The sequence below is a fragment of the Aricia agestis genome, chromosome 7 (assembly GCF_905147365.1).
Source record: "Aricia agestis chromosome 7, ilAriAges1.1, whole genome shotgun sequence".
Classification (NCBI taxonomy): Eukaryota; Metazoa; Arthropoda; class Insecta; order Lepidoptera; family Lycaenidae; genus Aricia; species Aricia agestis.
Genome location: NC_056412.1, coordinates 18,063,648 through 18,077,235, shown reverse-complemented (window position 1 = coordinate 18,077,235; position 13,588 = coordinate 18,063,648). Strand labels below are relative to the sequence as shown.

Here is a 13,588-nt window from a genome sequence, read left to right as displayed (position 1 = left end):
ATAATATACACATATACATATAATGTGTTATGTGTATATTATTTACCCCTATAAGAACCTCATGTCATAACATATCCGACGATTGAAAAATCATTCCAAAAGAAAATGTGTACCTATCTACTTTTCAATCGTCACCTTTTTTTGCCAATTAAAATTTATGATACCTACCTAATTTGAAATACAAATCTGTCAAAGTTGCATATTATTTATTTCTTATAGAAACTCAGGTATAATAACTCGAACGGACTATACTATCGATAGTAAAATATACATCACTAACACACGCACACATTGACAGATCGAAAATGGTCACGCATTTTCGGGTTGTCAGGTCACCTGACCTGACTCAGGTGGTCTATACGACAGTATGTATATTAAAGTGTATGGTTCAAACTGCAATCCGTTTTGCTCTAAGCAGAGTCTAGCGCGTTTTGCACATTGTCTTTAAGACTTTGAAAGTTTGTTAAGCACAACTTTGTCACTTTTAACCTCGTCAGAGGCATGTCTTCGAGGCTGGCTAGGCGTGTGCAGGTGTTGAGAAGTTGCGAACTGTCCATAATCCGAGTCTTTGATTGTTTCGCGATTCAGATTCAGGATACAGCTGCTGCAATCGAGAGTCATCAATCAGCTGTTACGAAGACGAGGAGGGCTTTCTTGCTCGTACAGTCTCTGGGTTCCGCGTAAATTTCGCCACTCAAAATGTAGCACCTCCACCTATGCCTCCACATTTCATAACACTCGATCGTGGTTAGGGTACATTGTAACAGACACTAATTAAAGCGCGGGGGCCGGGGGGGCCGTGACGAACAAAATAATTACGTGTAAGCTATACAACTACGCGCGTGGTACTAAACGGTCGCCGGCGCCCGGCGCGGCGGGCCTCCCGCCTCCCTATCCCGCGCGTCACCCCCGCTTTACCCCTACGCATAACCGGTCTTTCGACTGGATATCAGCTGTGCGGCGCGAACTTATGAAGTGACCATTGTGCATCGATTTTTTTTGGGATAAAATATGTTATTGTAAAAAAATTAACACCCCATTTTTTTGGTTTAATGGACTCACCTAATGATACCTAAGCCCCAAAAAAAATTTGGCAGGTAGGTTTAATTGCACCCTGTATTATAAGAGCAATTGAAAATTGCCACTTTGCTATTCAAAGCCACCAGGAACATTATATTCCGAATATTATAATAAAGTGTTAAGATACATTATATTTACATGTTAAAGTTATATTTACAGTTTCAACACTTTATTATAACTAGTGCCCTCTATTCAACTGTCAAGTTTACTTTGACTTGTGTTTCTCGATATGACGTCGGAGGAACCGTTCTTTATCGCATTGTCGCTTAGCACAGGTCGAGCTGTAAAAAAATTGCATTATAATAAATTGGCAATAAAGCATTCAAAACACCGAAATAACACATAACAAAAAACTTTACTTTAAATAGCAAAGAAAGATAATATTATATTCCTTTAATTCGCGACTTGATCACAGTCTATTAATAATTCAAATTCAAATTCGCATTCACTTAAACAGTTCGGTTGCTTAGAAGAAACTGCTTCCAGCGGTCCGCCACTCCGGACTTTTTTTTGTTAATTTTTGTAAATTGTTTTTTTGTTATACTCACATATAAGTCGTAAGATGGTCTTCTCAATCCCATGTAGAGGGGACTCGAACATCACACACAGGATCATCCCCAGGAGAAACGTCAGTAACACGTGCGACGTGCCATTCGCCAGCTGAAATGTCAAAGTCTATTATATTCGGGTGTGTTCCGAACTATATCCCAGTATACTGGGCAAGACTCATGACGTCATTACTCGGTGCCATACGGTCTAGTCGGTACAGGTTTGATGAGGATGGTCATTAGTCATACTCTTTTATCACGGGAACATATTACAGTTCCTGCGGGTTTTCTCGTTACGGGGAGCTATATAACATACGGCAGTCCCAGAGTTCATCGGAGAGCTGCAAGGTTTGATGGGGATCGTCATAAGTACGGTCCCGTCGGGTCTTTTACGTTACGGAGAGCTATATAACATACCACAGTGAAGAACGTGATGTGCACTGGATGTCGAAGCTGACCGAGGTAGTACAACTCCACAATTCCGTTGACGAGGTAAGCGCAGAACGTCAGCCGGGCGATCGGCACGAATATCTTGTATGTCAGCAACCGCCCTAGTATACCTGCACAAAAGCACACAAAAGTTTTATTTTTGAAGTACCTTTATTTGCGCCCAGAAAATGCTTTCTGCAATCTTGCGGGGATAGGGGTCCTATTCGCAAATATGTGGGTCTCTGCTGCGTTCGAAGATGGTTGTGAACGCAGCCCAGAGCCCTACCACTAATCAAACTTATAACACCCCTCTTTTTTGTCGGGGGTAAAAGCTCGGCGGTACTCCACTATGCGGGTGTGCCGCGGGAACTCATGACACTACACTACGACGAGCCAGCGAGCGCTTGCTAAAGCGCAGGCTCCTCTCTGTGGGAGCTTTTGGACCCCCCAAGGCCAAGCAGACGCCCCAAGGGGCTTGCATGAGCCATTTCTGGCTTGCGTGCGATGCACAGGAGTGCGTTGTGCATCACGAGACAACTCGGGATTAATAAAGTATCAAGGCAACTTATATTGGGTAGTTTGAAAACTGTCTCACAAGTCACAACACGACTCACCAATAAACCGATAAACCTTGGTTTGGCGAGGTTTAATTGTAGTAGTTTTAAGTTTTATTTAAATTAAAAAAAAAAAATTAAATGGAACACGGCTGCGCCTTACACATCCACTTTTGACAAGCGATTTCTAAAGGTCCCGGTTGGAAGCGGACGACATGAAATAACAGCAGACAACGTTTCACTACGTAACCACTGGTTTCAATGAGTTCCAATGAAATTTCCTCCGTAATTACGTGAAGGTCTCACACAAACTCATAAAAACTAGACGTGTCGCTGCGACAAGCTGACTGCTGCTGCTGCGCGCGGTCGCGTTTCAACCGGTGCATCATGTTGTGTGCGTATAGAATTATAATAAAAAATCCCACTTTAAGTAAGGCTGACATACAAAGTTCACTGCTTATAATATCGTAAAGTAAAAAAGTCTAAAAAACTTACCTCCATTACCAGTAGCGCAGGCGATGATGAGCCACGCGTTAGTGATACTCCAGGAGAAGCCATGAAGGGAGACGTACGCGGCGGCCTCTATCGCGTTATACTTGTACCAGTCCTGGTAGAATACTGATATGGAGAAGGTGGTGATGGTGCCGAGGATCACGCTGGTCGTCCATCCGAAGACCTTCAGGAGTTTGGAGAACTCGTAACTGGAAGGACAAATTGGTTTTTAACCGAAGTATACCAGCGTCGAACGAGGGTCAATTCAGACCACAACGCGACGCAGAGATGTATTACTAAAGTTATATGGATTTGACAGACTTCAACTGCGTCGAGCAAATGCATGTACGCGTCGTGTTGCGGACTGCGGTCTGAATTAACTTTCAGGGTCAACTTTGCAAACTTGCAATATGATGCAACGCCCGACATATTTGTAACTTCCGAAGAGAAAAGAGAGGTGATAAGTACCACCCCTCTTTTTTATCGGTTCAATATTTTGCCTTCAGATACCTGGTACTTATTAGAATTTCGAATTTGGCAAATTAAAAACAAACCCGCTTTTAATTTTCTTTTAAGTTTAAAAATTTTAAAATGAGCTATTCGGAACAGGAACCCATCACTGCGGTAAGTCTGTCAAATCAATGTGAAGTAAATTATTTTCGATTTCCCGTCACGTTGCAATGTGTATTGACCCGCTCGTGAACCAATGAGAAGGTCGCATGAAAGGAGGAAAAGTGCACAGATATACAATTTTTATACAGAAAACATTTTTCTCTCGCCTTCAAAAAAATGTTAATTACAATCCAAATTGACTTTTTAATTAATGCCATGTCAAATTAATATTCTTTCAATATTTTAGATTAAAAGTATTGGCAACTGGCAATAGTCACGCGATTTAAGTAATTAAAAATGTTACTACCGTTACGTAAAGTACAAAACAACTGTGTTCCGTTGAATCGTGTTTTTCGCTTAGGAACCGAACATTTTTCCAGGGTAAAAGCTAATCCTTTTCTAGCCTTCGGGATTCAAAATATATACTTATTCATCTAAATTAAACGAGCAGTAGAACGACTTAATCGTTAATTTTGTCCTGGAAGTATGTCCATACTTCCGTGGTACCAAAATTGTCACCAAAGGCATTGTATCGAGGCTATGCAAGTCGGACTTAACTTATCCACAGCGTATAATGACAAAATCGCACACTCAGTACTATAAATATACGTTAGTCAATAAATACTATAAATAAGTTGTTTAGTGTTTACTTACTTTTGTTTTTGTATCTTATGTAATATGAATCCTGTCAGTATTCCCATTATATACGATGTTATTTTGTTGTGCGTCTTCATATACACGTCTCGGAAATATGGGTTCGTTGCGAAATCAGTCAACTCCCTGTAACAATGTAGAAGAGTCATAAATAAGCATTAATAGTAATAAAATATTTATTACCGTGTTAGTCGTTAATAATAACATTGATTTTATACATAAATCAAGTAATTACAACTTTTAAAACTTGTAATAATAATAATAGTAATAAAAAGGCCTATAAATGCCTATAACTAGCTAAAAGCCGAGCTTTGTGAGGGCTCGAGTCGTCACACCTTGAGTGACTGATGATAACACAATATCTACATAATGTACATAATATTATATACCACAAAATGTACATATTATAATATTATACTAGATACCTATTATGATATACTAGGGCTCGCTTTGCTCGCCCTGATAATGAACCGCTCTCAGCTTCCTAAGATGGTCTTTATCTTTTTGATAACAAGAACGTGTTGCACTGAAGTCAAGGTTTGACCACTTTCAATAAGCAGTTTTTCAAGTAACAGATTTACAACACATTTGAATGCTAAGTTTCGTTCACGTTTTGTACTCAGTTTATGTGCCATACATAAGTGCAGTACTTACAACTTTCTTGAACACTAATGTTTGTTATGGTACGTTCACTTTAGATTACAAGCTTAAAACAACTATCAAAGGGCGGATTAGGTGCTTGTCATCTGAACAAACTCTTACACACCTTCGACTCACATTGAGTATTTGAGTAACTCTACAAAATTGATTATATCCAAATCTTTTCAATTCTCAGACCATTTTTTCTTACTTACTTGGCATAGATCAGCAACGTCGGATCCAAGCGGCCCCTGTACGTGATGATGGACGGTATAGCCAAGGATACCAGCGTCATGCACGCAGTCAGCACCAGCCCGAACCGTCTCCAGTGCCACAGGCTGTATATGAAGATCGGAGCCAGGAAGAACAGCTGAGTGTCCACCGCTAGGTACCACGATTGGAACATGCACTAAAATTGAACGATATTTACTTAAATATTTGAAACTAGCCGACGCCCGGAACTCCGTTTCGCAAGTACATTTTTCCGTACATTTTTTCGATGTGAAAAGTATCTTATGTCCTTTTCCGGCACTCAAAGTATCTCCGTGCCCAGCTAAATCGGTTCAGCGGAGGTTGCAGACAGACAAACAGATAGACAGCCAGACAGACACACTTTCGCAATATAATATAAGTATAGATAATTCATATCCATACTGATAGTAAAGATGTAAAGTATCTGTCCGATATTTATTCAGGATAAAACCACTGAACCTATTCTGAGGAAATTAAAAGATCTTTGTTGAATGCAAAAAAAAATATTTTTGTTCTGAAAAATCACGGTTCCCGAACGATAAACGAATTTTGACGTCGGCAGCTACATCAACAAGGTATTAAATAAATTAACATTTGTTTAGTCCTTCCAGATGTGTAGGGCATAAGCCTTCTAACCGGTCGCACGCGGCCACTGTGACATTTATTTAGGACTGAATTGTATGAGTTATTGAGACGTGACTTAAATACATTAGACATATCGAATAAAGGCTTTAAACTAAGCTCTCAATATAAATGAATTATATAGGAGACCACCTTCACACAAGACGGTCTTCTGTGGGATGCTTATTCGTACACATTGTTCAGATAAGTTTAATTATAACATAACGATGGTGACGTATCAATGTATATAATATTATATTATAGAATAAGGTAAAACACACATTTATTGCCACTTTATGACACTGTAGAAACTCATATTCCTTTCTTGTATCTCACACAAAAATTTAAGGTAATAGGATTGCCAATGAGTTTGCCCTATACTATTGTTGTGAGTGTCCATGAGCGACGGCGTTGCTTTCCATCAGGTGTCCCGTCTACTCGTTTGCCCCCTTATTTTATAAAAGAGGTGTCAAGAGACACCCGGATGGAACGAAGTTTTAAATTTCTCGCCAGTTGACGTCATCGCCACATCAACGCTCTCTGTCCCTACTTCGCAGGTACTAAAATATTTGTCGATCAAAAAGTGTCGTTCCGTCTAGCCCATGTCTAGCCCCCTTTCGCAACGTGCGATAAAAAACTTCGTTCCAAAGATAAACTATTATTCTCACCAAGTAATCAGTGTTGACGTAGTTGTTGACATACAGTATATTGGCCCACCAGGAGGCGAGGCAGCGCTCCTGCTCGAGCCTCATGCGGTCTTCCCACAGCGGCCCAACACCGATCTTGGGCAGCCACGTCATGTAGAACAGTATCACCACGAAGTACGCTGGCGTTACCCTGAAAAGAAGGAATTAATAGGGAATATGCATAGAAATTGGGAAGAGAGGAGGATGTATTTTTCCTTCCACTATTTTGGGTTAAAATGTATAGAATGACGAAAAATCTCTGATTTCTTTTGATAAATCACTTGATTTTTGCAATCAGAGTTTTATGTGTATCTCGTTCTCGCATAGCCTTGGCCTTCAAAACCAAAACACTCGTTTATCGTGATCAGCTAGATAGTTATTTAAGACCCAACTTCACCAACGTCTGTTAGTGTTAACAGCTAGATAAATGTCATGTCTTCTCTTTCATTTATATGAAAAAAGAAAGATGTAACGTGATACAAATTCGAGCAATAACTTTAACGGTCGTTGATGATAATGGACCTTAAGCCAAATTCTCTGAAAGGACCTGAGTCTTACCTGATGTACCGGACTATCAGTATCGGCAGTACGTTCAGCCGCCCCCTCCTCTTGTCCAACTCTATCAGCAGCAGTCTGCTGAACAGGAACGCGCTGAGGAAGAGGAAGGAGTCCACCAGCAGAGTGTTACTCAGCATGAACGAGTTCGCCGGATTACGGATCAGCTGGAACAATAACAGTAAAATAATAAAGAAACAAATATTTTCAGAAAGCCTGCATGGTGCCTATCACTGGTTGGGGTAACCCGGCGAGAAGAACCAGCGTAAGAAACTCGCACTTATTACCAAATAAGTGGGAAAAAGTGTTAATGTTAACAGTGTTAATGCTAATGGGGAGGATGCAGTATTTTTTAATGAATTTCATGTAAGGAAGGAGATCACTAGTATGGTTTTAAATGCAAAATTTTATTATTATAAGCTGCAAGCTTAAATTTGGAAGCGAAAACGGTAAGTGACGTCACTCTTGTTAGAAAAATTCTAAAAAAGAATGCAGCATTGTACTTAAAATCAAGTGTGACGTCTGTTTTTAAAAACGTTCTCATCCACGTTTTTCAAATTCATATTTTGATAATGAGGATTCTCTCACAAATTCCTTATATTTTCTGACAAGCTCATTATATTGAAATGTAGGTACCTAGCACTTACACGTGTCTCTGAGGTCGGCCGAGCCATCTTTAATCAAATATTTTTGAAGTGAAAACTTCATTAGCGGCGTTGAGCACTTTTGTGGGATGGGTAAAAACTGTGAAACTCGCGTCAGATTCTCGTGCTGATCGAAAAACCGTAAGACGGTTGGAGAGTAGTGTTGTAACATCGAAATCGATTTATCGAACAATCGATTGTTTTTTTTCGATTGTCGATATTTTTAATCGATTGTAAGGGTTTCGATTAATTAAAAAAAACGATTTTTTAAAAATCGATTTTCATAAAACATGGGTTAAAATTTAATTGATTGTCAGGGTTTCGATTATTTAAAAAAAACGATTTTTAAAAATCGATTCTCATAAAAAATGGGTGAAAAAAAATGCACAACGTTAATAATCAAGTTTTCACTTCTGCCGGCACTCCAGAGTGCAACCCGTCTTTTTTTTAAATTAAATAAGTAAAATACTAGATTATCTTAATATGTAACTTTTGTTACTAAATGTAGAGTGTAGTAAATTTGTTAAGGTAATTCTATTTACTTATATACATCGTAGTTGTCATGTGCAATGCAATACTCTGTGTAATTTTAGTTTTATAATAAAAAATTACATTATGTGGTAGTACTTAATATATAAATAAATAACTTACCCGATCCCAAGCCTCCGAATCCATGACGGGTCCACTAGCTATGAAGGTACACGCATGGCCAGCCAAAATGAATATCATGGCTATAGCCTTGATACCGGCGATACATTCCAAGCCCAGGGTATTATTCTGCTTCGTCGATATGATCTTCTTCACGTTGTTAATAATTGAGAAGGATATTAATATCTCATGCGCGGTGCCTTTATTTTGACCCCATTTGATAGAGTAGATCTCGTACACCGTAGTAAATAGGAGAATCATACCGAAAAACATTATCAGAGATCTGTAAAAGATACAATAACTTTATGTCAGATTTTCAGAAAATTACCCTTTATATTTTCTGTGGTCATTTATTAGAAAACTTTATTGTTTTGGCTAAGGCCGCTAAATTGAGAGACATAGATTCGTGCTGTGGTGTTTGTTTATAAACTCCTCCGAAACGACTGGACCGATATTGCTGAAATTTTGAGTGTCGTGTCAAATATGACAGTTCCTCGCTCGGTCGAAACATCACCACAACGTTACAGTTGAACAATATTTGCTGGATCAGATTTGAACAGTTGCCGGAGCATATAAAAATGCTTACCACGGACTCACAGAAAACCGGCGTGAACCAGCGCTTGCGCTGTGTTTCGCCGAGTGAGTGAGTTTACCCTTCCCTTCCCTATTCCCTTCCTTACTTCCCCTACCCTGTAATCCTATTCCCTCTTAAAAGGCGGGCAACGCACCTGCAGCTCTTCTGATGTTTGTTGCGTGTGTCCATGGGCGACGGAAGTTGCTTTCCATCAGGTGACCCGTTTGCTCGTTTGCCCCCTTATTTCATAAAAAAAAACTTACAGGAACGCAATATCCAGCCTATTGATGTCAATGGGTCGTCGCGTATAGCAGTCTCTCTCTGATACCACGACCCTGGTCTTGTTCCCGACGGACAGAGCCAGGACATCGCTAACGAAGCCCTCCACTGATTGGGCGTCACACGCGCTCGGGACGCACACCGCCCAACGGAGAGTCTCCCCTCTGCCTGTTCTGACCTGAAAAAAAAATTTGGAATGCAAATGATGGCTTGGGTGTCTAAGGCCTTGAATACCTAAGCTATTAAAACATTCTTCATTACAACCGCATCAGTACCCTAATTGTATTGTTCAGAGTCTTCGGACACAGCGACCGAGCGGTTACCATTTGTAATAAGCTGCGAGCGGTAAAAACGCACGGGTCCAAACTGCGCACTTCCCGCTGTGTCTGACTGAACAAGCACTAAGAACTATTTCGCACTAAGTCCGATCGGAAACCAAAGCTGTTCAAAACAGTTCTACTAAGAGTTAGTAGAACTGTTTTGAACAGTTCGTTTCGGGCTTCAGCCGAACTTGCGTTAAAGTGAATGTTCGAAAGTGGCCTCTTTTTTATGTAATAAGGGGACAAACGAGCAAACGGGTCACCTGATGGAAAGCAACTTCCGTCGCCCATGGACACTCGCAGCATCAGAAGAGCTGCAGGTGGGGTGCCGGCCTTTTAAGAGGGAATAGGGTAATAGGAGAGGGTAGGGAAGGGAAATACCACGTTCTCACAGAAAACCGGCGTGAAACAGCGCTTGCGCTGTGTTTCGCCGAGTGAGTGAGTTTACCGGGGGCCCAATCCCCTACCCTATTCCCTTCCCTACTCTCCCCTATTCCCTTCCCTTCCCATCCCTACCCTCCCCTATTACCCGATTACCACTTAAAAGGCCGGCAACGCACGCGCAGCTCTTCTGATGCTGCGAGTGTCCATGGCGACGGAAGTTGCTTTCCATCAGGTAACCCGTTTGCTCGTTTGCCCCCTTATTTCATAAAAAAAAAGGGTAGGGGATTGGGCCTCCGGTAAACTAACTCACTCGGCGAAACACAGCGTAAGCGCTGTCTGCGTTTTTATCCCGGAAAAATGTACAGTTCCCACGCTATGGGAACTGTACATTTTTGGCGAGTTGCGAGGGTCATCTTATATATATATATATATATATATATATATATATATATATATATATATATATATATATATATATATATATATATATATATATATATATATATATATATATATATATATATATATATATATATATATATATATATATATATATAAGATGACCCTCGCAACTCGCCAAAAATGTACAGTTCCCATAGCGTGGGAACTGTACATTTTTCCGGGATAAAAACGCAGACAGCGCTTACGCTGTGTTTCGCCGAGTGAGTTAGTTTACCGGAGGCCCAATCCCCTACCCTTTTTTTTTATGAAATAAGGGGGCAAACGAGCAAACGGGTTACCTGATGGAAAGCAACTTCCGTCGCCATGGACACTCGCAGCATCAGAAGAGCTGCGCGTGCGTTGCCGGCCTTTTAAGTGGTAATCGGGTAATAGGGGAGGGTAGGGATGGGAAGGGAAGGGAATAGGGGAGAGTAGGGAAGGGAATAGGGTAGGGGATTGGGCCCCCGGTAAACTCACTCACTCGGCGAAACACAGCGCAAGCGCTGTTTCACGCCGGTTTTCTGTGAGAACGTGGTATTTCCCTTCCCTACCCTCTCCTATTACCCTATTCCCTCTTAAAAGGCCGGCACCCCACCTGCAGCTCTTCTGATGCTGCGAGTGTCCATGGGCGACGGAAGTTGCTTTCCATCAGGTGACCCGTTTGCTCGTTTGTCCCCTTATATATATATATATATATATATATATATATATATATATATATATATATATATATATATATATATATATATATATATATATATATATATATAAAACTCAAAGGTGACTGACTGACCGAATGATATAGTGATCTATCAACGCACAGCCCAAACCACTCGACGGATCGGGCTGAAATTTGGCATGCGGGTAGATGTAATGACGTAGGCATCCGCTAAGAAAGGATTTTGATAAATTCCAACCCCAAGGGGTTTAAATAGGGGATGAAAGTTTGTATATAATAATACTTCTTAACGCGAGCGTAGCCGCGGGCAAAAGCTCGTATAGGTATATATGACAAGCTTTTCATGTCGCCTATCATATCAATTGAAATCTGTGACTACATTTTACCAGTAGTACCTCTAAAATTAATTACAGCTTCATAACTCCCCCATGCCTGCCCATACTTACCTGCCCCTTAAAAACGTGGAAAGCATACAACAGTAGCAAGCTATTAGCTTTGTCCAGCCCACGAGCACCTACTCCTATTATGGAGCTAACAAGCGTATGACCTATTTAAGCCATAATAGTGCCACCGCAAAAGGTGACCTGATAGGCCACAATTTAAAAGTTTACTTGTAAAACGTATAAGGTGTACTTTTACTCGTAACCATGCTATATAGCTTAAAAAACGAGGCAAAGTTTAACGAAAGTTATATACTTAGACTAAATTACCGCACATTTTTCCGGAATAAAAAATAGTTTTGCATTTGAATGATGTGGCATCTGCGTTTGGTCCATCATGGATTACCAGTGATCACGAACGGGTATGGTCAATTATTGTGTACTAGATGACGCCCGCAACTCCGTTGCGCCAAAACTCGTTTATCGGGGACCGTACTTTTTTTCGGAACAAAAAGTATCCTATGTCCTTTCCCGGGACTCAAAATATCTTGACGTAAAATTTCAGCAAAATCGGTTCAGCGGTTTGGGCGTGAAGAGGTAACAGACAGACAGACACACTTTCGCATTTATAATATTAGTATGGATGTCGCAGTCGACTGGTTATTAAAGGCAATCAATCAAACAGCTAGCCCTTTGACTGAACAACGCCATTCAATCACACGGCTATACGTTTAGCCGACCTGTTGACTGCAACGTTCAACACTACAGCTAGATGAAGCTTAGCCAACTGATTAAATGGTAAATTAACTAAGATGTCCATTAGTTTAGTGCTAATATTATAACACAAGCGTAATGATAACAAGCAGATTAATTGTATTCTAACTCATTTTGAACACAATAATTGCAATAAATACCTTGGTGATGCATTTCATAACCCGGTAATTTCTTAATATTTCTCCACGAATATTAGTTTAAATTTTGACTAACTCGTATGTGCCCCCATAATTTCTGACTCTTTAATAATACGTCTTGTAACGTATATTTATGAAAAATATCTAAATAGAATCACAAAACACCGGTTAGTTGAAGCCATATCATTGTAAACAAAACGCACCTAGCGCCGCGGTGGTGCGCGCTGAACTAATTCAATCAAACGGCGGCTTTAGAATCAGCTACAGCTGATGAGATGAGCTGTTGACCGTTTTGAGCGACTTCAATATTCAATTAAAAAGCTAGACGTGTGATTGAATAGCGTTCTTCAGTCAAAGGGCTAGCTGTTTGACTGCCGTTCAGTCAAACAGCTAGCCCTTTGACCAGTTTGCTACGCCACGGATTTGGGTAGCTTGGCTTCTATACGTGGGAGAGCCATGCATCGGCACGAATTGGCCGGCTCGACCGGAGAAATACCACGTTCTCACAGAAAACCGGCGTGAAACAGCGCTTACGCTGTGTTTCGCCGAGTGAGTGAGTTTACCGGAGGCCCAATTCCCTACCCTATTCCCTTCCCTACCCTCCCCTATTCCCTTCCCTTCCCATCCCTACCCTCCCCTATTACCCCATTCCCTCCAGCAACGCACCTGCAGCTCTTCTGATGCTGCGAGTGTCCATGGGCGACGGAAGTTGCTTTCCATCAGGTGACCCGTTTGCTCGTTTGCCCCCTTATTTCATAAAAAAAAGCTTCGCAATAATTGTAGGTGTTGCTCACAAAATAACACAGGAACTGTACATGTTTCCGTGATAAAAACTGTCTTTTGCCCTTTTCAGGGACTCAAGGTATCTCTTTACAAAATTTCATCTTAGACGTTTTAACAGCTAAAACGTGAAGAGGTAAGAGATAGACAAACATACAGAATGACAGAAGGAGAATATCGCGTATGTGTGTATTCTAGATTCAATCGAGCGACGGGTTATCAAAAATGGACATTACTCTATAACTGAGGCAGCATATGTCGTGATAACATTTTATCACACTACACTTTTTTGGAAGCAAAATCAACATAGTAACGTAATTTGCACCTTCAAGGTACTTTTCTTTCAATGTTCCATAAACAGATAAGGCGTAAGTTTGTGATTCTTATTAACAGATTTTAACCTTGGTTTGAGGATTTAGACTTAAA

At 40.6% G+C, this 13,588-nt stretch overlaps 1 protein-coding gene across 1 annotated transcript in view; it reads right to left on the bottom strand.

Annotated features, from left to right (window-relative positions):
• Nucleotides 1–1,094: 1,094 nt before the first annotated feature.
• Nucleotides 1,095–13,588, bottom strand: part of LOC121728905 (nose resistant to fluoxetine protein 6-like) — a 35,902-nt gene continuing 23,408 nt past the window's right edge. The window contains exons 3-12 of the mRNA XM_042117231.1: nucleotides 9,252–9,445; nucleotides 8,418–8,697; nucleotides 7,126–7,289; nucleotides 6,550–6,718; nucleotides 5,224–5,417; nucleotides 4,370–4,495; nucleotides 3,107–3,312; nucleotides 2,046–2,188; nucleotides 1,629–1,740; nucleotides 1,095–1,361 (exon numbers count right to left, since the gene is read on the bottom strand). Coding sequence (XP_041973165.1) covers nucleotides 1,273–1,361; nucleotides 1,629–1,740; nucleotides 2,046–2,188; nucleotides 3,107–3,312; nucleotides 4,370–4,495; nucleotides 5,224–5,417; nucleotides 6,550–6,718; nucleotides 7,126–7,289; nucleotides 8,418–8,697; nucleotides 9,252–9,445 — 1,677 coding nt within the window. The 3' untranslated portion in view covers nucleotides 1,095–1,272. The remainder of the gene's footprint in view (nucleotides 1,362–1,628; nucleotides 1,741–2,045; nucleotides 2,189–3,106; nucleotides 3,313–4,369; nucleotides 4,496–5,223; nucleotides 5,418–6,549; nucleotides 6,719–7,125; nucleotides 7,290–8,417; nucleotides 8,698–9,251; nucleotides 9,446–13,588) is intronic.